General features: G+C 35.0%; 1 protein-coding gene across 2 annotated transcripts in view; it reads right to left on the bottom strand.

Moving 5' to 3' along the window:
* Positions 1–8,310: 8,310 nt before the first annotated feature.
* Positions 8,311–21,600, bottom strand: part of LOC128213909 (beclin 1-associated autophagy-related key regulator-like) — a 15,351-nt gene continuing 2,061 nt past the window's right edge. The window contains exons 2-10 of one of the 2 annotated variants that reach the window (XM_052920024.1): positions 19,658–19,720; positions 19,081–19,123; positions 18,157–18,238; positions 15,772–16,006; positions 14,815–14,987; positions 13,769–13,846; positions 13,512–13,584; positions 12,718–12,888; positions 8,311–11,688 (exon numbers count right to left, since the gene is read on the bottom strand). In XM_052920024.1, coding sequence (XP_052775984.1) covers positions 11,403–11,688; positions 12,718–12,888; positions 13,512–13,584; positions 13,769–13,846; positions 14,815–14,987; positions 15,772–16,006; positions 18,157–18,238; positions 19,081–19,123; positions 19,658–19,720 — 1,204 coding nt within the window. In that variant the 3' untranslated portion in view covers positions 8,311–11,402. Of the gene's footprint in view, positions 11,689–12,717; positions 12,889–13,511; positions 13,585–13,695; positions 13,847–14,814; positions 14,988–15,771; positions 16,007–18,156; positions 18,239–19,080; positions 19,124–19,657; positions 19,721–21,600 lie in introns of both variants that reach the window. The other variant, XM_052920023.1, reaches the window with a different exon arrangement.

The raw sequence follows: 21,600 nt of genomic DNA, 5'->3' as shown, positions 1-21,600 counted from the left end.
GTTGGAAATAAAACCTAGTTTTATTGTGATTTACTTTAAACTATTTTCCTGTCATATCTCTGGACAGAGAACATTAAAAATTCATACCTACTGTAAATGACTGTTTTTAAGACGCAGTAAAGAAAAAGGGTGTGCCTTGCTTGAAGCTATTATAAGGGACTGAGATTGTTTGAGAAATTGAGGCCAGAGAGCTATCTTAATTATCAAAAATCCTAGGAACCGTATCATACCTTTTATAGAGGAGATTTTCAACTGCAATTATATAAAATACATATGTTTGTTTTACCAAACTGTTTGAAATCCCTCAAAGGTAAGAAATTGCCCCTAGGAGTTGCGATGAAATGGCGCCCAACTACATGTATTCAAAGTTACTGATATTTTTTTAATCATGTCAGACAGTTAAACCAAAAGACAAGTTATTTATGTGTGAGAAAGGAACCAAAGTAATTTCAACAGGATCTTTTATGTCACGCTCAGAGTTAATTCTTGTGATGAAGTCCTAGTGAATTTAGCTTAAGTAATAGTTAGATGACATGAAGTAACATTTTAATGATTAAGAATGGGCAGAGTGAGCGTAGTGATATTACTTCAGGTCATGTAACTGTCTTATAATACTACCTCATTGGCTGACACATTGTCAACGGAAAACCTGACAAAGGGAGTGTGTATCAGATGAGTGGCAGTAGGCTGATCTTGAAACCAATGGGAAAGGTTGAAATTCTGAATGATAAAGCCTAGTACTAAATGATACCCTGTCTGCAACTTCATTGGCTGAAAATGTAGGTTGCATTCTATGGTCAGTTTCTATTTAAATGTTTGTTTTTGCAAAAATAAAACTCCAGGCAATGTGAGAGGGTGCCATTGGCATCCGGCCATATATATATATATATAACTCAAAAAGAAAAGAAAGATATTAAAATGATACATGTTGCCTGAGATGATTCAGATAGGTATATCAAGGCCCATAACTCTGGTTTTAATAATGGTGATGCCGTTTGCCCCTTTCTGATAAAAAGAAACACAACAAACAATAGATGAGCCTTGTGTCATTTTTGTGGTTTTCTTGTTATTTTCAGTCACGTTTATTAATTGCCACTTGTTCATGTTCATGCATTGATTAAATTTGCATTATACATTTTGTTTATTTTTGGGTAATATTTTACAATTGGACACACAAATATATTTGCATGCCAACATTCTTCATAAAAAACCCTCTTAATTCTATACTTAAAGTTTTATTCTTTACAATAATGTGACAATACTCTGATGCTATATGAATTATTGTTCTTTTACACTGACGTGTACATGTATTATATAAATGTATATACATATATGTTGACAATGTAACAACATTATAATGATGTAATTATGTACGATATAATATAATTAGTCCCAGCTGTTTATAATATATGTAACCATGTTACAATTGTGATTTACATTATGTATATCACAATACATCCATTTGACCTTCAATGTCTTATCTGACACAAAACTTTCATGCTTATAAAATCAGGTTTAAAATAGAGTTCAAATGAATTTAAATAATTTTAACATTTTAGGTTGATTTAAAGACTCTTGTGTTTTGATTGATAAACTGTATTTAATTCATAAATATTCAATACGGTTCTTATCCTTATCATAAGACATGCCTCAGTGATTCTATTGGCTAATTAATTGTATAATCCAATCAAAACACTAAGATTTTAATCTTAAAATCAAGTTAAATCTAAGAAGATATTTGAACATGTATTGTTATCTCTTTAACAAGCAGATTTGGGTCATATTGTAAGGTTTTTGAAGTATTCGTTTTCAGCATTATAACAAAGACATTCTTCTTCAAATAGAAGCATAAACTACTTAAAAAGTACCATGTCACACCATGGGTGTCACCATTCTATTTTAGTCACAGGAGAATTCGGTGTCATATTTCCTGCTATGTCAAATAATAGGGCCTGGAATGTTGCAGAATCGGCATTTTATTTTTTGTCACAGAAACTTGTATCATATTTCCTGCTAGTATGTCAAAAAAATAGGGCCAGGAATGTTGCAGAATAACCATTCTAATTATAGTCACAGAAACTGTGGTGTCATATTACCTGCTTTGTCAAATAATTGGGCTTGGAATGTTGCAGAATCACCATTCTATTTTTAGTCACAGAAACTGGTATCATATTTCCAGCTAGTATGTCAAATAATTGGGCCTGGAATGTCGTAAAATCACCAATCTATTTTAAGTCACAGGGAAACCATGCTGTCATATTTCCTGCTTATGTTCAAATCAATGGAGTGGCACAGACACTTGGGCCATTTATTTGGTTAATGCATACAAATAAGCTTTAACCAACCTAGTGCTTGTGATTATATTTTGTCTACTGACCAAGTCACTGTTTCAGTCTACCATTTCACTGGATTAAAATCAGTAGAGGCTATAATTATGCTTGATTACCAAAATAAATATTCAGTAGATTTAATAATATTGCCATCCGATTGGAAAAAATATAATTTTGAAAACGAGCTGTTTCTGCTTGGTAAGATTTTCTTTTGATTGTAATAATGTATATTTTGACAGTGATTGGTTAAACTCAAAATTTAAAGCTATATTTTTATGAAAAATGTCTGGTTGTTTAGGCTTAGTATTTACAATTATTATTCAATTTTGTTATTGACTTAACGTTGCTGACGACATGTACATTTTACTTGGGATTAGTTAATGGTATAAAAAAAGAAGAAAAAATGTTATATGTTTTGTTATGTTTCATTCATCCACTTTTTTCAATATCTGATATCCCCGTGTGAGCAAGATTGCAAGACACTTATCGCATTTAAGTCTACATTGATTATCAAACAATACAGCTGCTGGTGATTTATTATGTTGGTATTGACGCCACTCTCATTTCTTATAATTTGTGAGTGTCTCATGGGTCTTCAAACTTTGTATGCACATAAGTCATGGTCAGTTGCTTACCTTTTTTGAGTTGGTAGGTCAAGATTGTGTTGATCTTTATGAGAAAAACTGTTTGTAAATAATAGCTTAGTAAATGACTTGTTTTAGTCCTCAAACTTTGTATGCATTGGTCATTGGCAATAGATTACCCCTACTGATATTGGGGTCAGAAAGTTATGTTTGTGGGTGACCTTTGTAAGAAAAAACCTTTTTCGATAAATAACTGGTGAACAACATTTTTGAAGTCCTCAAACTTCACATACAGGTTAGTTATGAACAATAGATTTAACACCTATTGGTTTTTAGGTCAGTAGGTCAAGATCATAGTGATCATTACAAGAAAAATGGTTTTATAAATATCCAAGATGCTTGAATCCTATGAAACTTGAACCAAGTAGTATCAGTGATCATGCCCAGTAGGTGACCCTATAAGTTTTAAGGTCAGTAGGTCAAGGAAACCTTTTTGCAAACCTATTGTGGAAAATGTGTCTGCTCCCAAACTGTACAAATTCAGATTATTTTTTAGCTCTACTGGCCAAAGGCCAGAAGAGCTTATGCGATGGTAATGTGTACGTAGTATGTGCATCTGTGCGTCCGTGCGTCCATGCGTCTGTAAACAATTGCTTGTGAACACGATACAGTCTTCAGTTTTGATTGTATCTCGATGAAACTTGTACAGTATCTAGATATCCATTAGAGCTCGGTTCCTTTCGAAAACCAGCCAGATCCGCCCATGCATGCCTAGATTATGGCCCTTGATAGTATAAAAAATGCTATTGTGTAAACAATTGGTTGTGAACACGATACAGTCTTCAGTTTTTATTGTATCTCAATGAAACTTGTACAGTATTTAGATATCCATTAGAGCTGGGTTCCTTTCGAAAACCAGCCAGATCCGCCCATGCATGCCTAGATTATGGCCCTTGATAGTATAAAAAAATGCTATTGTGTAAACAATTGGTTGTAAACAATTGGTTGTGAACACGATACAGTCTTCAGTTTTTATTGTATCTCAATGAAACTTGTACAGTATCTAGATATCCATTAGAGCTCGGTTCCTTTCGAAAACCAGCCAGATCCGCCCATGAATGCCTAGATTATGGGCCATGAAAGTTTTAAAGAAATGCTCTCTATTTTTAGCCAGGTCTGCATGAGCGAATTCTATTTTTAGCCAAGTTTACATGTACATGTAAATTCAAGTCTAGAGTTAAGGGAGACAATTTGCAAGTCTAAGATTTTGAGAGACAATTTGCTTTTTGCTTCTGCAGCTGATTTTGTGAATTACTCTGCCTTGTTCTTGTTGAAAGCCCAAAGGCCATTTTTTAGCTTTAAGTTCTGTAGTTTGCGCATTCATATTAACAAAATTGGTTGTGAATGTTTAAGTTATGCACCTGGTGTCATTACTGGCCACACCCAGGGTTCACAGGTTTGGTAAACATAAATCTGGAAAGGTTTGAAAATCTTTTTGTGTGTTCGTGCATCCATCTCAGCACAATTGATTGTGAATGTTTGTTCAAATTGATCAATGTTGTCCTAGGATGCCCTTGACTTTGACCTTTTGACCAAGTTTTTTTAACTTTTAAAACTACAGAAAATTTTACTATGAGTACAGTTTTGAAAGCATTTTTTTTGTCAGATGACTTTTACTTGGCACATATTAAAATAGTTCATGCAACTAATCTGCTGACAATACTTTTTGGGCTCAGATGTTGAACGTGCTACGTTTTCAGGTAACCCAAACACAAAACATAAACTATATGTCTGTTGCCTTTTACCCATACATACATGCTCTGGATTGATATGACCACAAAAGCCATGCCAGTAGAGCATAGGTCCTTTTGGGCCTCTTGTTTTAAACAACCATCTGCACCATGTATACATAGTAAGAAGTTGGTTGGGGATGTAAGCACCTGTGTAATGTTTGTGTAAAGTGATTATGAAACAATTCATATATTTTGTGGAATAAAAGAGCAGACAAACAACATTTGGAGTGAGTGTTCAATATTAAAGCAGGAGAGGTCATAAGAACATGCACTAGCAAGACAAGAAATAAGAGGGCCTAGATGACCATTTATCGCTCACCTGATTAAAATTACCAACAAGTCGGTGGTCATTTAGGATGTTGCTGCTTGCCAACAGGTAAGTGGTTTTCGAGTAATTTGATGATTGAGAAGGAGGTTGGTCCTTGTGAATGGAAATCAGTAGTATTTCTAGGGAAGTCAAGACATTGTCAGCTGGTTGTGGGAGACAGCCGGCTGACAAATGTTATGGCAATGGAAGCCAACAGTTGCTATGAAAGTCAGTGGTTGCTTAGGGAGTCATTGGTTGATACAGATGTAGGTGAATGCTAAGGAAGAAAGTGTTTGATAAAGAATTTAGTTATTATGTCTCCCTCATGGGGAGACATATTGTTTTTGCCCTGTCCGTCAGTCCTTCAGTCTGTACGTCACACTTCGTTTCCGTTCTATAACTATAGAGCGCTTAGACCCAGGAACTTCATACTTGGTATGCTGGTTGGTCATGACTAGTAGATGACCCCTACTGATTTTGTGATCAGTAGGTCAAAGGTCAAGGTCGCGGTAATCTAGAGGTGAAAAAAACGGTTTCCGCTCAATAACTAAAGATCCTTTGGGTCCAGGAACTTCATACTTGGTATACTAGTTGTTCATGACTAGTAGATGACCTCTATTGATTTTGAGATCAAAAGGTCAAAGGTCAAGGTTGCTGTTACTTTCAGGTAAAATGTTGGCGGTGACCTTAAGCTTAAAAATTGTTTTTGCTCAATAACTAAAGAACGCTTGTACCCAGGAACTTCATATTTGGTATGCTAGTTGGTCATGACTAGTAGATGACCCCTATTGATTTTGAGATCAGTAGGTCAAGTTCACTGTGACCTTGAGGTGAAGAAATGGTTTCCACTCATTAACTAAAGAACGCTTGCACCCAGGAACTTCATACTTGATATGCTAGTTGGTCATGACTAGTAGATGACTCCTATTGATTTTGAGATCAGTAGGTCAAAGGTCAAGGTCGCCGAGACCTTGAGGTGAAGAAACGGTTACCGCTCAGTAACTTAAGAACGCTTGCACCCAGGAACTTCATACTTGATATGCAAGTTGGTCATGACAAGTAGATGACCCCTATTGATTTTGTGATCAGTCCATCAGTCAGTCAGTCAGTCCGTCAGTCTGTGCGTCACACTTCGTTTCCGCTCAATAAATAAAGAAAGCTTGCACCCAGGAACTTCATACTTGGTATGCTAGTTGGTCATGACTAGTAGATGACCCCCTATTGATTTTGAGATCAGTAAGTCAAGGTTGCCTTGACCTTGAGGTGAAGAAACGGTTACCGCTAAGTAACTTAAGAACGCTTGCACCCAGGAACTTCAAACTTGGTATGCAAGTTGGTCACCAAACTCCTACATAAGACTCACAGTGAAAGAGCTATTATTGTTGGTGATTTTAATATTGACCTCATTATAACATCTAATTCTGACTTGAACACATGCATGTGCAATTACTTACAGTTAATCACACAGCCAACAACTGCACAGAGGACCCTTCTAGATCATATATATATTAAAAAAGTGAACTGCAAAGAATCTGGTGTAATTCCAATACATAACTGTTAACAGCTACCATGACATCGCATATGCAGTCGTCAGCTTTCCACAAAACCAGTGGTGATTGCATACTCCAGATTGAAATAAAACAAAATGGTACTTCTTACATCCATCCATCACATTAAGTCTTAATATTCTTAGATCACTGATCTTATGCAGTAGATGTTCAATATTTAATACGGGTGATTAAACCAAACTTCACTGTTGGTTCGTCTCCAGTCCAAAATTACAAATTTCATGTCCATCATTTATTTTTTTCTCAGCTACGACCACACAATAGGGTAGACAAGGGCTTTTTCAAAAAAGCAATCTCTAGTTGGATACTGGCTTTGAAAGCAAATGGTTGCCAAGGAGGTCATTGGTTGGTAAGGAAGAAAATGGAAGCTAAGGAAGTCATAGGTTGCTTAGAAATCATTGGTTGCTTAGTAAGTGGTTGATAAGAAAGTCATTGGTTGCTAGGGAAGTTATTGGTTGCTAAGACTGCCATTGGGTACTTTGGCTGTTTGTAGAAACTAACCACTAAACAGACCAAATACATAGGATCTGCTTTGCAGTTTCAGAGAAATTTTTCAAAGATTATTCTAAACCTAAGACTCGCTGGGCATAATGTGAACAATTTTGGTGAAGTACTACATTCCAAATATCAAAGGTCTCAGAGATTTTAAGGGGAGATATTGCCTGATACCTTGTTATGTCTACATGTACAACTTAGTCATATAGTGAAAACCAGCCCTGCCCATAGTAGGCAGTTTTAACATGGTTTGAAGGAATTTGATAATGGGCCATTTCAGGAAAATACCTGTGAAGCTCATTTGAAATCCGACCAGTGGATTCTGAGGGGCATTTTTTCAAGAGGTCTACATGGAACCATTTCATCTTGAGGAATCTGGAAGAGAACTATCCAAGGAACATTCCGGTGAAATTTGGTTAAGATTTGCCTAGTGGTTTAGGACAAGTTGTATGAAGAAAAATGTTGATGTCAGACGACCGAATTCCCCATTCATAATAGCTCACCATTTAGCACTTCTTTCTTAAGTGAACTTTAAAGAAACAAAGGGCAATTATTTTTAAAATGTTTAAAACTGACACATGACTCTTGTGCACTGGATGGAAGGATTAAAGCTTTTGTATACTGCACTCCCTCTCATTGTTATATATGTACATTCCAAGTTTCATTTAAATCCATTCCATACTTCTTAAGTTATGGTCCGGAAAAACAGCTTTTGAATTAATGTCTTCTATAAAAGTAAAATGGGAGATAATTTAGCAATGAATGCAGTGAGTATTATGGTTCTTCCTCACTGCACTTTTGCATATTGCTATCTGTCCATGTTTCAAATTCAATTGAAAACCATGTTTAGTTTTTATGTTATTCCCCTGACGAGGGTGTGGCGGATGACTGAACACAGTGGTCTATATATGTTCTCCCTTTAGGGAGCATGAAAACGATTTCTCTACAATACATTCTGAATTGTCTTTTAAGGGATCTTTGCTTGTTATCGAGAGAATGTTAAGTGAAACGCAGAGTCAATGCCAAAGCTTGTATGTTTTTCAGTTGAACAAGTTTTGTCACTCAACAATGATCAAAGCAAGAGTTATGGATCTTGCTACAATTTTTCATTTGAAAATCTGGACTGCTTTACAAAGGATGGCCAAGATTAAAATCTTCGCATGATGACAAAAGCACCTTGACAATACCATGGCTGTTTCTTTGAAAAACAGATAAACTAAAAACAGTACAAAATGCATCATAAAAATTTAATACCATAAAAATGCTTGTAATAAATATTTACATTTAGAATTGTCAGATTATATCATTGCACATTCAATGCAAAGAGAAACCAAGTTATCACAATAATATTTGTAACATAGACAAGGCAGTTTTGAGTTCAAGTTTTCACTATTTGAACACTTAGCCATCCTCGACACCCCAGGATATTCATTATAGGTTTTGAATATGCTGTGGTGTAAAGGATGGCACTAAACATAACTTCAACATAAAACTATAACAATTCATAAACTGAAGGGTATAAGAAAATGTGTGGACCATGTATACCCCTAATATCATATTTAAGCTGATTCATACAGATAAACATATGTCCCCTTAAGTTCATTAAAGAAATGCCAACCTTTATTGCTATCATTAACAAATACAAAGCATCAATATCTGGCAGTTTTACTGAATTATTGGATGAAATGCATTGATCATTCAATATTTGATTACTCCATATAAAATAATACATAGTATTAACAAAATATTTTTAGAGTAAAACTTTTAAATTATGTTTGAAAGTTTATTATATATTACATGTAAACATACAAAATGATGATTGTTTAAAACATGAACGATTTTAGATTCTTAATCCATGTAATTATTTTAACAACACTTAAAAATTGCATTCATAATGCTTTGATGAAAATAAAGACATAAACAATAACAAATGGCGCATACAATGTCATGTATGCTACGACAAAACAACAACCCTCTGTGTAAACATGTATGTATGCTCATGTTATAGCTCATTTTCACATACTGCAATGCATATCAATTCCAAAAATCGCTTTTTTATACCATAAATGAAATTCAGTAGAACATCAAATGAACTTGGGTATTTTTCATTTTTTTGGTGGCCATCTTGGACGCCATTTTTTAAAAAATTTTGGAGACTCCAGCAATTTTGGTAAAAACGAAATATTGTTCCATATTTTGCAGGCTCTAACAAACATTTTAAGATATAAAAGTCACTGTTATCTAATGTAGACCAGTTGAACCCCAAAATAAATAAGATGTTCATGCCCATTTCCTACATTGAACACTCTGTCAATTTTTGGTAGAACCTTTCTGCCCCCAGGAGGACCAGCATGAGCACCTGATTGCCTTCATAGAATAAACTGTTAAGACTGTTAAAAAAATTAAAAAAATGTTTAAAACTTGCCCTGTATATTTTGATTATGAATACATACACATTTTACATATTGGCAGTTGAAACCTGATATTACTTTATCCTAAAAAATTCAAAATCGTTACATTCAAGTTCTTCATAGTCTGATAAAATGTGCCCTTTTCTCCCTCAGCACCCTGTCCCTTTCCTGCAGCACCCTGTCCCTTTTCTGCAGCACCCTGTCCCTTTCCTGCAGCACCGTCCTTTTTAAAAACCTAACTCCAACCCTAGGTATGCCAAGATGAACATTGAAAACAAAACCCCAAAAAGTTTGATGACACCAAGTATGACAACAATATAAATCTACCGTACATGTAACCAAATCATATGAGAAGGCAAATAACAATATCCAATGCTTTTGTTCAGACATATAAGAAAGCATATCTAAAATTTACAGTGAAATGAAAAACATGCCTGATATTTCAGCGAAGTTTTGTTCAGTTTTTTCCATGTGTACAATACATAGTGTTGGGAGTCATCACAGGCTTTCTAAATTATTAAATCAGAATTCTATCAAGCGATTCCATTGGCTGAGACATGAGCGTTAACACTATGTTCTAAATGCTAGATTTACATCATTTGGTCATCCCTGCTGCATGATTATTTCTCATTGAATGCAAAAATATACAATATTGTAGGTAAACAAAAATTGAATTGAATGTTTACCTTTACAGAGGTCAATTACATGTACAAATAATCATTTTGTTAAGAATAATTTAATGCCCTGTTTATAGGAGAAAAGAAAATGATGTTTAAGATGTGACTGTTCGTTTTCAGAAGATGGTTGTAAGGCATGTTCGTTGTAATCTTTAAAATCAGCACAGTCTGAGACATTAACAGATGGATGAGAAAACTGCAGGGAAAGCACAAGCACTTGTCAAACTTGCTTTTCAAACATCACTCTTCAATAATTGAAGCAAGAGTTATGGGCCTTGCAGTTCACATTCATATTGTCTCCATCAACGTCTGTACCAAGTTTCGTTCGAATATCTTGAAGTTTTATTAAATATGTTTGAATATCTTGAAGTTTTATTCGTTATGTCAAATGTTCTTTGCACATAAATGATGTCAATGGCAATGACTCCAAGGCTATGAAAATACTTCAACTTTTTGATTCCAAAAATAGACAAGCTAAAAACGGTAGATAAGAGGTCACAAGCTACAACATGTCATGACTCAACATGTCATGTCTGCTTATTGTTGTTTTGGGTTTTCAAACAAATACCAGCATAAAGCTAAACTAATTTCAAAGACTGAATAATCTGCTGAATTTTTTTATATCCCTGCTAAAATCTTATAAAAACGAAGCTATAGGCCGATTGCTCAGAACTTTATCAAAGTTAACATAGTTGCTAATATCATTGTGTCTCTTTACTGCTCTTTGAATTTCACTGATATATTTGTGATTTGTAGTGTTTCTCAAATATTTGAAAAAGCTGTTCAGCTGTGTTAGTCTTATTAAAATATATGAGCACATCAGAAAATGTTTCATCTTTAAACGTAAACGTGGCAATGATGTTGTTTATCACGTTGTTTACTTAATGGCCTAGTTTAAGCCATCTATAAGACTTAGTGACACCCCCCCCCAAAAAAAATAAATAAAATATGTGTATAGTACACAGCCTCTGTTTATTGATCTTAATCTACTTGCCTTGATCCCTCTTATCAGATCTCAGATCTGAGTATCCTGCTGTGCAGTTTTAGAAGTTTTATTGTAGAAGTGGACCCTAAATGGCCCTGAGCCAATAAACGAATACACAGGCAATTGGCCCCTACTGTGACACCAGTGCAATTAGCAGGAGATGCACAGCAGGGGATTATCATGTCAAACATTCCTTAAACTAGGCCTTTAAACAAAGTTCTGAACAATTTGCCCAAAAAACAATAAAACCAATCATCTCCTGAAGTAAGACCCAAAAGTGCTGAAAGCAGAGGAGAGAACACTGCTGGCGGTGAGGGCTGACTCTGTCATATCCTGGGATACGTATCCAAGGGCTTGCAAGGACTCTGGCTGAGTGGCAGCTGAGGGGAGGGGGATGTTGTCCGGTACAGTCTCCCAATCCCCTGAGTCCAGCTCCCCTTTCGCACAGTTGTTAAAATCATCGTCACTCTCGTCCGATTGTCCATTTGAATCTTCGACTGAATCCATCATATCTTGCTCAACATCAAACCAGCCAATCCTGGAAAGTAATCATTTAAACATTGAAAGCCAGAACCATTTAAAACTTAAAAACTGTTATTTTATGAACATGTACATGTTTGTCATCCATATTTTTCTGGTTTCAGTACAACACATCCTGAACAGTTTCATAAACAGTATTCAGGGCTTCCATTAAGAATTTGAAACTGGAAGTATGAACTTCCTGTCCATCAGTTTTGAATTTTTTTCGCTGAAGTTTGCAAGTTCTAGTCTCCCTAATATAATACTTTTTTTCTGCTATTTTTTCAACTAGTAAGTTAAATATCAAATAATTTGCAGTTTTGACTTGCTCAATTCACAGACTTATATTATAATAATTCATTTTACTTAAAGACTGATCGAAATTGTGACAATGAAAAATAACTTCACACCAGGTTTTGATATTTTGTACTTCCAAGGAATCAATTTTGGTTTTAACCCATTTCTAGGGAGTAATATACTTCCAAACTTGCTTTAACGGAATCCCTGCAGAAAATGATAAATGCTTAAGGAAAGTTAGACCGTGGTGATGAAACATATTTAAATAATCATCGCTGGGCACATAACATTGACTATAATCGATTCTTATTATCTATGATTGATTTTCATCAAACTATCATTATTCCTCATAATACATAAAATACATGTGAATAAAACATCATTTTACATGTTGCAACATTTCATATATATTATATATGTATATATATAAAAGATTTTTTTTAATTATCTCTTTTTCATGTTTCTATATGTTGTACCATGGATATATTATGTCTGTGCCCCACATCCTTACAAGACTGATACTCTTGCTGGGGTTAATGTAGCTGGATAGGTCAGTGGTATCGGAAAATTAACCTACATATCCCCCATTACTAATACCAGACCAAAAATATTTCCACTGGAGGTCTTCAAATTGTTTAAAAACCATAGAAATCTATAAAAAAAAAATGAATTTACTACTCAATGATGCCATTATTACGCTTTTAGCTTAAACAAATTCAGAACAATCAGCCAATAGTGTATTTTCACGCACCTGCCGAGTTGACTATGATTCAGCAGTTCCACCAAGTTATGCGGTGTGTGTTTAGGCTCCAATCGCTCTGCGCTCACACCCTGGGAAAAACACAGGTACAGCACGTTCTTGTTCAATCGCGACACCGAGCGATTAAACTGGCGTTCTGGAACCTCATCCAAGCAGAATTCACTGAAATGTAAAAATATCTTGTTAGAATGAAATGCTAGATTTCTCATATAATAATATAACATTTTCATTAAAAATTATAATTGTCATTTCGATGAAATACAATAGCAGAAGTTTAGAAGTTTGACCTCTGTGAATGACCTTGACCCTTGTTACATCTGTTAATGACCTTGACCTATTTTACATTTGTGAATGACCTTGAACTTTTTATCTCTGTGAGTGGCCTGGACCTTAAAGCTGAAACCTTATGTCTTTTCTGGTATAACCTTTTTGTGTCAAAGACTGTGCCAAGTTATTGTATCAAAATCATCCCAAGGGTTATGTTACATTTTACCAAATCTGACTTGGGATGCCCTTAAATAAAGTGACTTATGCAGGTGACACAATAAGCTTTAATGTTTGCAATTGAGGCCTAGATATTCTACTAGCCCAAAGCACTATTGTCCAGTGCATGCTGACACTAAAAAGGTGAGGTTAAAGTGCGAGGACTATGAGGTGTTACACAGGCTCACGATTATTGTGGCTTGGACTGACCTGAAGCACTGTTTCTTGTACTGGCTGACACTGAGAAAGTAAGCTAGAAGTGTTAGGAGCTGTGAGGTGTGACATTGTTGTTCCCTACTAACCTGAAGCACTGTTTCTTGTACAGGCTGACACTGAGAAAGTAAGCTAGAAGTGTGAGGAGCTGTGAGGTGTGACCTTGTTGTTCCCCACTAACCTGAAGCACTGTTTCTTGTACAGGCTGGCACTGAGAAAGTGTGCTAGAAGTGTGAGGAGCAGCGAGGTATGACATTGTTGTTCCCTACTAACCTGAAGCACTGTTTCTTGTACAGGCTTACACTGAGAAAGTAAGCTAGAAGTGTGAGGAGCTGTGAGGTGTGACAAAGCCCCGCAATGATTGTGTTCCCTGGGCTTGTGTGGCTTGTGTCTTCCCTGGAGCCCTCCTCTGCAGCTTTGGCAACTGAAAGGTGGTGAAGGATAGATCAAGATTTTACAAGCAATTTTACTGGTTATCCAATTTTCCTAAAATCACACGTAAGTGAAAAATTCGACCTTTTGAACGTTAAATTGAATCAGCAGGGTGTAGTTAAACGGCAGCAGGGTGCTGGAAAAGGGAAGCAGGGGGCCTCACCCTGCTATTCAGGCCTAGCTGGAGCACTGTATCTTGTAGTGACTGCTAGTATTCCCCCCTGCCTGCACATAAGCCTTCTGGCTGTATTACACAAGTACTGATACTTTCAAATATCTGTGAAGTACTTACCTATGGTCATATAGTGAGATAATCCCTATTCAATGGAAGAAGTACTGGAGCCACTATCTTGTAGCGACTGCTGGTACTGGCCATAATCCACCTGCCCCGCACATTAGCCATCTGGCTGGATTACACAAGACTTTAATAGTAATCACCTCAAATACCTGTAAATTACTCACCCATAATATTATATTGAGAGTAGTCTCCATTTGACGGCAGTACTGGAGCCACTATCTTGTAGCGACTGCTGGTACTGGCCATAATCCACCTGCCCCGCACATAAGCCATCTGGCTGTATTACACAAGGCTTTAGTAGTAATCACTTTGAATACCTACTGAAATACTTACCCATAATATTATATTGAGAGTAGTCCCCATCTGACAGCAGTACTGGAGCCACTTTCTTGTACTGACTGCTGGTACAAGCCGTAATCCACCTGCCCCGCACATAAGCCATCTGGCTGGATTACACAAGTAGTAATCATTTCAATAATCTGTGAAGTACTTACCCATAATGTTATATTGAGAGTAGTCCCCATTTGATGGCACTACTGGAGCTACTTTCTTGTACTGACTGCTGCTACTAGCGATTATCCACCCGTCCCGCACATAAGCCATCTGGCTGGATTACACAAGACTTTAGTAGTAATCACTTCAAATACTTGTAATGTACTTACCCATAATATTATATTGAGAGTAGTCCCCATTTGACGGCAGAACTGGAGCTACTATCTTGTACTGACTGCTGCTACTAGCCGTTATCCACCTGCCCCGCACATAAGCCATCTGGCTGGCTTCCTGTAACGCCTCTTTCAATACATCGTCACTCTCTCCCATAGCGCCTGTACTTCTATACATGTGAAATTCAACATAAACAGTTAGTTAATAGGCAATAGTTTATGTACAGTGTGTCAGTTAATTTCAATTTTATATTTCAAAAACTAAAATTTTAATTCAGCCAATCAATAATGTATATGAATTAGTAGAAAATTAATTTCCGTTTAAATGTAGCGTTATATCCGCTAGGTGGCGGAAAATAGATGGTTTCGTGCAGGAGGAATTAAGAGTAACTGTCATTCAAGTTTGAAATTTTGTGTTGAAAGTTATGGATTGGTAGAAATACGTGTTTAAAATGAATATAAGTTATAGAACATGAATGATGTTAGTATGATTTAGAAATAAGTCCTGTTTTATTCAGTTTGAAAATACCACTGTGTTGTTTGACTATATGTGTACATGTACAGTTGGTTACCCAAGTGCTTAAACCAGAATTAAATCTGAAATGCATGAAATGATATTGGCGTTCTGAGTTGTTTTTGAAGTTAAATATGAAGTATGTTTTATAGAAGGACTACCGTATTTCAATAAGTATTACCCATAAGAGATGTAAAGAAATCTATATTTACACAATCATGAAAAATAGAGTTTTCATAAAAATCTGTGTAAGGCATATGTTATGTACAATGTTTCCTATGTTTTATATATACTGAGAGTACTAAACCAGAAATCACCTATACATTTTTCAATTTCACTATTTTAATTTTATGGGTGCAAGTAATGCATTACTTCATCTTAATTATAACCTAAAACATATTTACTTCATTTTAAATATAAATACTAGATCTTTTATACACCTTTCCATCTTAACTGCTGTCACTGGAAATATGTATGTTGTGAGATCTGCAATGCGTGATTTCCTGAGTTCCATGACTTCTCCCTGGCGCTCCGTCAACTTTTCCCTCTTTTTGGCGATCGCATCAGTCACCTTGACGATATAGTCAATGATTCGCCTCTTTTTCTCCTGATGTTTCTTCCCTTTTGCATATCGAATCAGGTTTTCCCGCCGAATTCTCTCTTGTGCCGATTTGCCTGTGATAGCAAGAATGTTAAAAAACAAGAAATCCATTAAAGCTGCACTCTCACAGATTGAACGTTTTGAGAACTTTTTTTATTTTTGTCTTGGAACAAGCCAATTTTTGGGAAAGTCCATGGAAACCAGTTAAAAAAGACTGCTGACAAAAAATTAGATCCCAGATTTTTATATTTAAGTTCAAAAATTGATCGTTTTATGCATTTTTTTTTTTTAACCGTTAGTAACGGTTTAAGCCATAAAACATTAATTTTCTAATAGAAATATGAAAATCTACCATCTGATCTTTTGTCAGCATTCTTATATCATTTATTTGCAGTATTTTACGCAAAAATTTGATCTTTCCAAGACAAAAAATAAAAAAAAGTTGCAAAAATGGTATATCTGTGAGAGTGCAGCTTTAAGCCACCGCAAAAAATACTTCATTTAGACTGACCCTTCCCATGTTTTGTAAGGCGTGGGTAGGTAGGTATGCTGAAGTTTATTTTTAACTTCTTAACCCTTTAATTCCGTAAAGAAAAAATAACATCAAAGTATATAACCTTAAGGCTAGAACATATTTTGGGTCAAAGTGACTTTTGTGAATTTGTTAATTTAGGCCAAACCAATTACTGTGAAATCATAAATATTTGTGGGATGTTAGTTTTCGTGGATTTCATGGGTTGTCTTATGTAAGATCCCAATTAAAACTTCACCTTTAATTCTGAAATCATAATGTCTTTAGATGTAAAAGGGTATACATTAATTCACAAAATATATGTGGTCGCGGTATACTAGTACAACTTGTGTTAAGTTTTGAATACCTAAATCATTATATATTTTCCTGTTAATATGGTTTATATTATATACAGGATGTGATTGAACTGGCAGCTGGAGGGCTGAAACATTTTCGGCCATGGGTTTATGGGGGGCTCTTGGGGTCAAAACCGCACTGCTGTAGAAAAAAAATGGCTTTTTAGAAGCTCTTTTGAGGGCTCTCCTGACTTTAAATGTGAAGCAAACTGGGGTACTTACTTAAACTGAAAGCAATCAAATATTTCTTTTCAGGTAAAAAAAAATAAAATATATATTTATTTTTTTTTGGGGGGGGGCGGAGTCCCTTGGGCAATGAGATGCGCGGAATTCCACGAATCCGCGGACAAAATCACATCCCTGTATATACTATTTAACCTCCATGGTAATAAATTCAAATTAATTATTAGTACTTCATTCAGCCTTTTTTGTATGACATTGCCAGAACAATAAAACAAGGACATGTATAACCTGATGATTATTAACCTTGTGTGTTTGAGCACTTACACTTGATTTTGTTTCTTTGATCAAATATTTCATTGATTATTTAATTAAACACCCAAACAGTTTGCAAAAACATTTAATTGACATTTAATGGCTTCACTATTTTATATCCTTGATATCATTTATGATCTTTACCGATCAGGCGATTATCAATTGACACGGGTATCTGCCCTTATTGACATACTGTCCCATCGTAGTGTCATAAACTACGTGATATAGATCAGATGATTCATAGCACGAGATCGGCGCATGGTTAATTTGAAGATTGCAGTTTCAATTATTATTGTTTTCCAAAAAATAAAAAACCAGGAATTAGAGAACCCACAAATTTTTCATTTTTCAAAGAAAACACACACCAAATTTCAAGCCCACGTACATAAATGATTTCACAGTATTCATGAAGCTCACTGGATTATGAGGCTGAACTGCTTTTAACTGAGTTTTTTTGTCAACTTGTTAATGATATTGCAAACTACAGATGTTAAAATTGGGTGAAATAAAAGCATGATTAACTTTGCTTTTCTTAACATAATATCTTTTCGCATTTTTTACCATGACTAAGCTTGCAATACTTTCAACATACCAAGAAAGCATTAAGCAAGGCAGAAATTACAAGCTTGTTTGTTCACTAAGCACTAAATTTATTTATAATATATTCAGGGGAAAGGATGTACCATAATATCGTTTGATACAAACATTAAGTGAGAATAATAATCAGTTGCAAACAAAATGGCAGAAAAGGTAATTTTTCCTAATCCACCATTTTGTTTGCAACCTAACATTTTTCTCACTTAATGTTTGCATCAAACATAAACATTGAAAATTGTTACCGGTAACTTAAACAATAGCCTACCTTTTAAGGCTAACTGTTTCGAAGCCTGAAGTGACGTCTTCAGCAGTTCAATGTTTCGTCTACATTCGTCTATTTGTGTCTTCTGTAAAGGCATAATGTTAAAGGGGCTGGACACCATGAGATGATACAATTTCAAGAAAAAAAAAAAAAAATTGTTAAAAGCTTACATAAAATTGACATCATTGTGTACGAGGCATTGAGTTGTACTTACTGAAGTATCACATCGCTTATAACTCATGCAGTTTTTGAACATTTTTCAAATTTGATATTTACCAGGGTTGTCTACCATGTAAATTTAAATATAGCGTCAGTATATTTTTTGTACTCATAGAAATATATGATTTAAACTGGGAAACACAGATGAGATAGCAACATGGTTGTTCTAGACTTGTTTGGTGGAAATAATGTAGTCGCCGATTTTTGGACCATCTGGTATCTAGCCCCTTTGAGGGCAGAGGCCAAACAAAATATCATTTGTTTCAAATCCTTTTTCCCCCAAGATAGGGTAGGTAGGCTCCGTTTTCTCCCTTTGATAACATTTAGGTGAAGTCTGATTATCATTGTCACACTTAAAAGCAGCAACATTTGGATTATGGATTAATGTTAACTACAGCAGTCTATAAACACATAACATTTTGGCGGTTTTCTGAAGCAAGGAACTACCATGTTACTTATTAGCTACAATAATTATACAATTACTAATGGTATTAGTGATAGAGCAGAACAGTTTTGACAGTATGCAAATATTCAATAGTTATGCGAAAGATAAATGTCATTTGATCTAAAAAAAATAATACATTTTTTTTTTACACAGTCACACCTAAATATAGTACTTAAAATTCACATATTTTTCTAAATTTGAACCAGCCCAATTGCCATCATTGAGATTACCGTATATCAACATATAAAAGAAAATACACATACTGTCACAATCTTCCTTTGTACTGGAGCAGATTTTTCTTTGAAACTGAAATAAAACAAAAGAATAGGGACTAAATGAAAAAAAGAGTACAAAATGAAATTATATAAAGTCCTTAATAAGTAAGTATGCATATATATAGGAATATCAGCACATACATTATTCAATAATATGTTAAAAAGAACATTATGAAATTACATAGAGTTGTTATATTAGGTAGGCATGGCAAATCATCACTTATGTTCATCACATACATTTTATTGTATTTTAAAAAGAACATGAAATTATGTAGTCTTAATATTAAGTTAGGCATAGGAAAGTCATCACATAAATTATTAAATATGCACACACAAAAATGAAATTTCAACCAATACTGTAATTTTTGTATAATTAAATATCAATTTCAGAAATTATATAGAAAAATGTATTATTTTGTATTGATAACTCGTGTTCTTTTGCTATTTTATGTAAACTCAGGTGAAACTTAAAACTAAAACAATAAAGAGATTTTTATATATATATGTATAAATTCTAAATACTAGTAACTTCAGGAGTAAATGATCCAATTTTCTGATTACCCACCCTTCGAGGAGATGACCCCGTAAGGTTTTTTTCTGCTCCCATATTCTTTGTTTGTCCAAGTAACTGCAATATAAGATAAGGATTGTAGGACTTAACATCCCGTGGACAAAACATCCCATGTCATGTAACATATTTAACTAAGTGGACTATTATTCACCCGATGATTTTGACATGGTGGACAAAACATCCCAGATCATATTCACAGGGTAGACAAAACAGCCCAGATCATTTTCACAGGCTACTCTGACAAAACATCCCAGATCAATTTTGAACAGGGTGGACAAAACATCCCAGATCAATTTTGAACAGGGTGGATAAAACATCCCAGACCATATTCATAGGGTTGATAAAACATCCCAGATCATATTCATAGGGTAGATAAAACATCACAGATAAAATTTACAGGGTGGATAAAACATCCCAGATCATATTCATAGAGTGGATAAAACATCCCAGATCATATTCATAGGGTGGATAAAACATCCCAGATCATTTTGACATGGTGGACAAAACATCCCAGATCATTTTAACAGGGTGGATAAAACATCCTGGACCATATTCATAGGGTGGATAAAACATCACTGATCATATTCATAGGGTAGATAAAACATCACAGATAATATTCACAGGGTGGATAAAACATCCAAGATCATATTCATAGGGTAGATAAAACATCCCAGATCATATTCATAGGGTGGATAAAACATCCCAGATCATATTCATAGGGTAGATAAAACATCCCAGATCATATTCATAGGGTGGATAAAACATCCCAGATCATATTCATAGGGTGGATAAAACATCCCAGATCATATTCATAGGGTAGATAAAACATCCCAGATCATATTCATAGGGTAGATAAAACATCCCAGATCATATTCATAGGGTAGATAAAACATCCCAGATCATATTCATAGGGTGGATAAAACATCCCAGATCATATTCATAGGGTGGATAAAACATCCCAGATCATATTCATAGGGTAGATAAAACATCCCAGATCATATTCATAGGGTAGATAAAACATCCCAGATCATATTCATAGGGTAGATAAAACATCCCAGATCATATTCATAGGGTGGATAAAACATCACAGATAATATTCACAGGGTGGATAAAACATCCCAGATCATATTCATAGGGTAGATAAAACATCCCAGATCATATTCATAGGGTTGATAAAACATCCCAGATCATATTCATAGGGTGGATAAAACATCCCAGATCATATTCATAGGGTGGATAAAACATCCCAGATCATATTCATAGGGTTGATAAAACATCCCAGATCATATTCATAGGGTGGATAAAACATCACAGATAATATTCATAGGGTGGATAAAACATCCCAGATCATATTCATAGGGTGGATAAAACATCACAGATAATATTCATAGGGTGGATAAAACATCCCAGATCATATTCATAGGGTTGATAAAACATCCCAGATCATATTCATAGGGTGGATAAAACATCACAGATAATATTCACAGGGTGGATAAAACATCCCAGATCATATTCATAGGGTAGATAAAACATCCCAGATCATATTCATAGGGTTGATAAAACATCCCAGATCATATTCATAGGGTAGATAAAACATCCTAGATCATATTCATAGGGTGGATAAAACATCCCAGATCATATTCATAGGGTGGATAAAACATCCCAGATCATATTCATAGGGTGGATAAAACATCCCAGATCATATTCATAGGGTAGATAAAACATCCCAGATCATATTCATAGGGTGGATAAAACATCCCAGATCATATTCATAGGGTAGATAAAACATCCCAGATCATATTCATAGGGTAGATAAAACATCCCAGATCATATTCATAGGGTGGATAAAACATCCCAGATCATATTCATAGGGTAGATAAAACATCCCAGATCATATTCATAGGGTGGATAAAACATCCCAGATCATATTCATAGGG

The sequence above is a fragment of the Mya arenaria genome, chromosome 13, assembly GCF_026914265.1.
Source record: "Mya arenaria isolate MELC-2E11 chromosome 13, ASM2691426v1".
NCBI classification, from domain to species: Eukaryota; Metazoa; Mollusca; class Bivalvia; order Myida; family Myidae; genus Mya; species Mya arenaria.
Note: the sequence above shows the minus strand (reverse complement) of the source record. Positions and strands in the feature narration are given on the sequence as shown.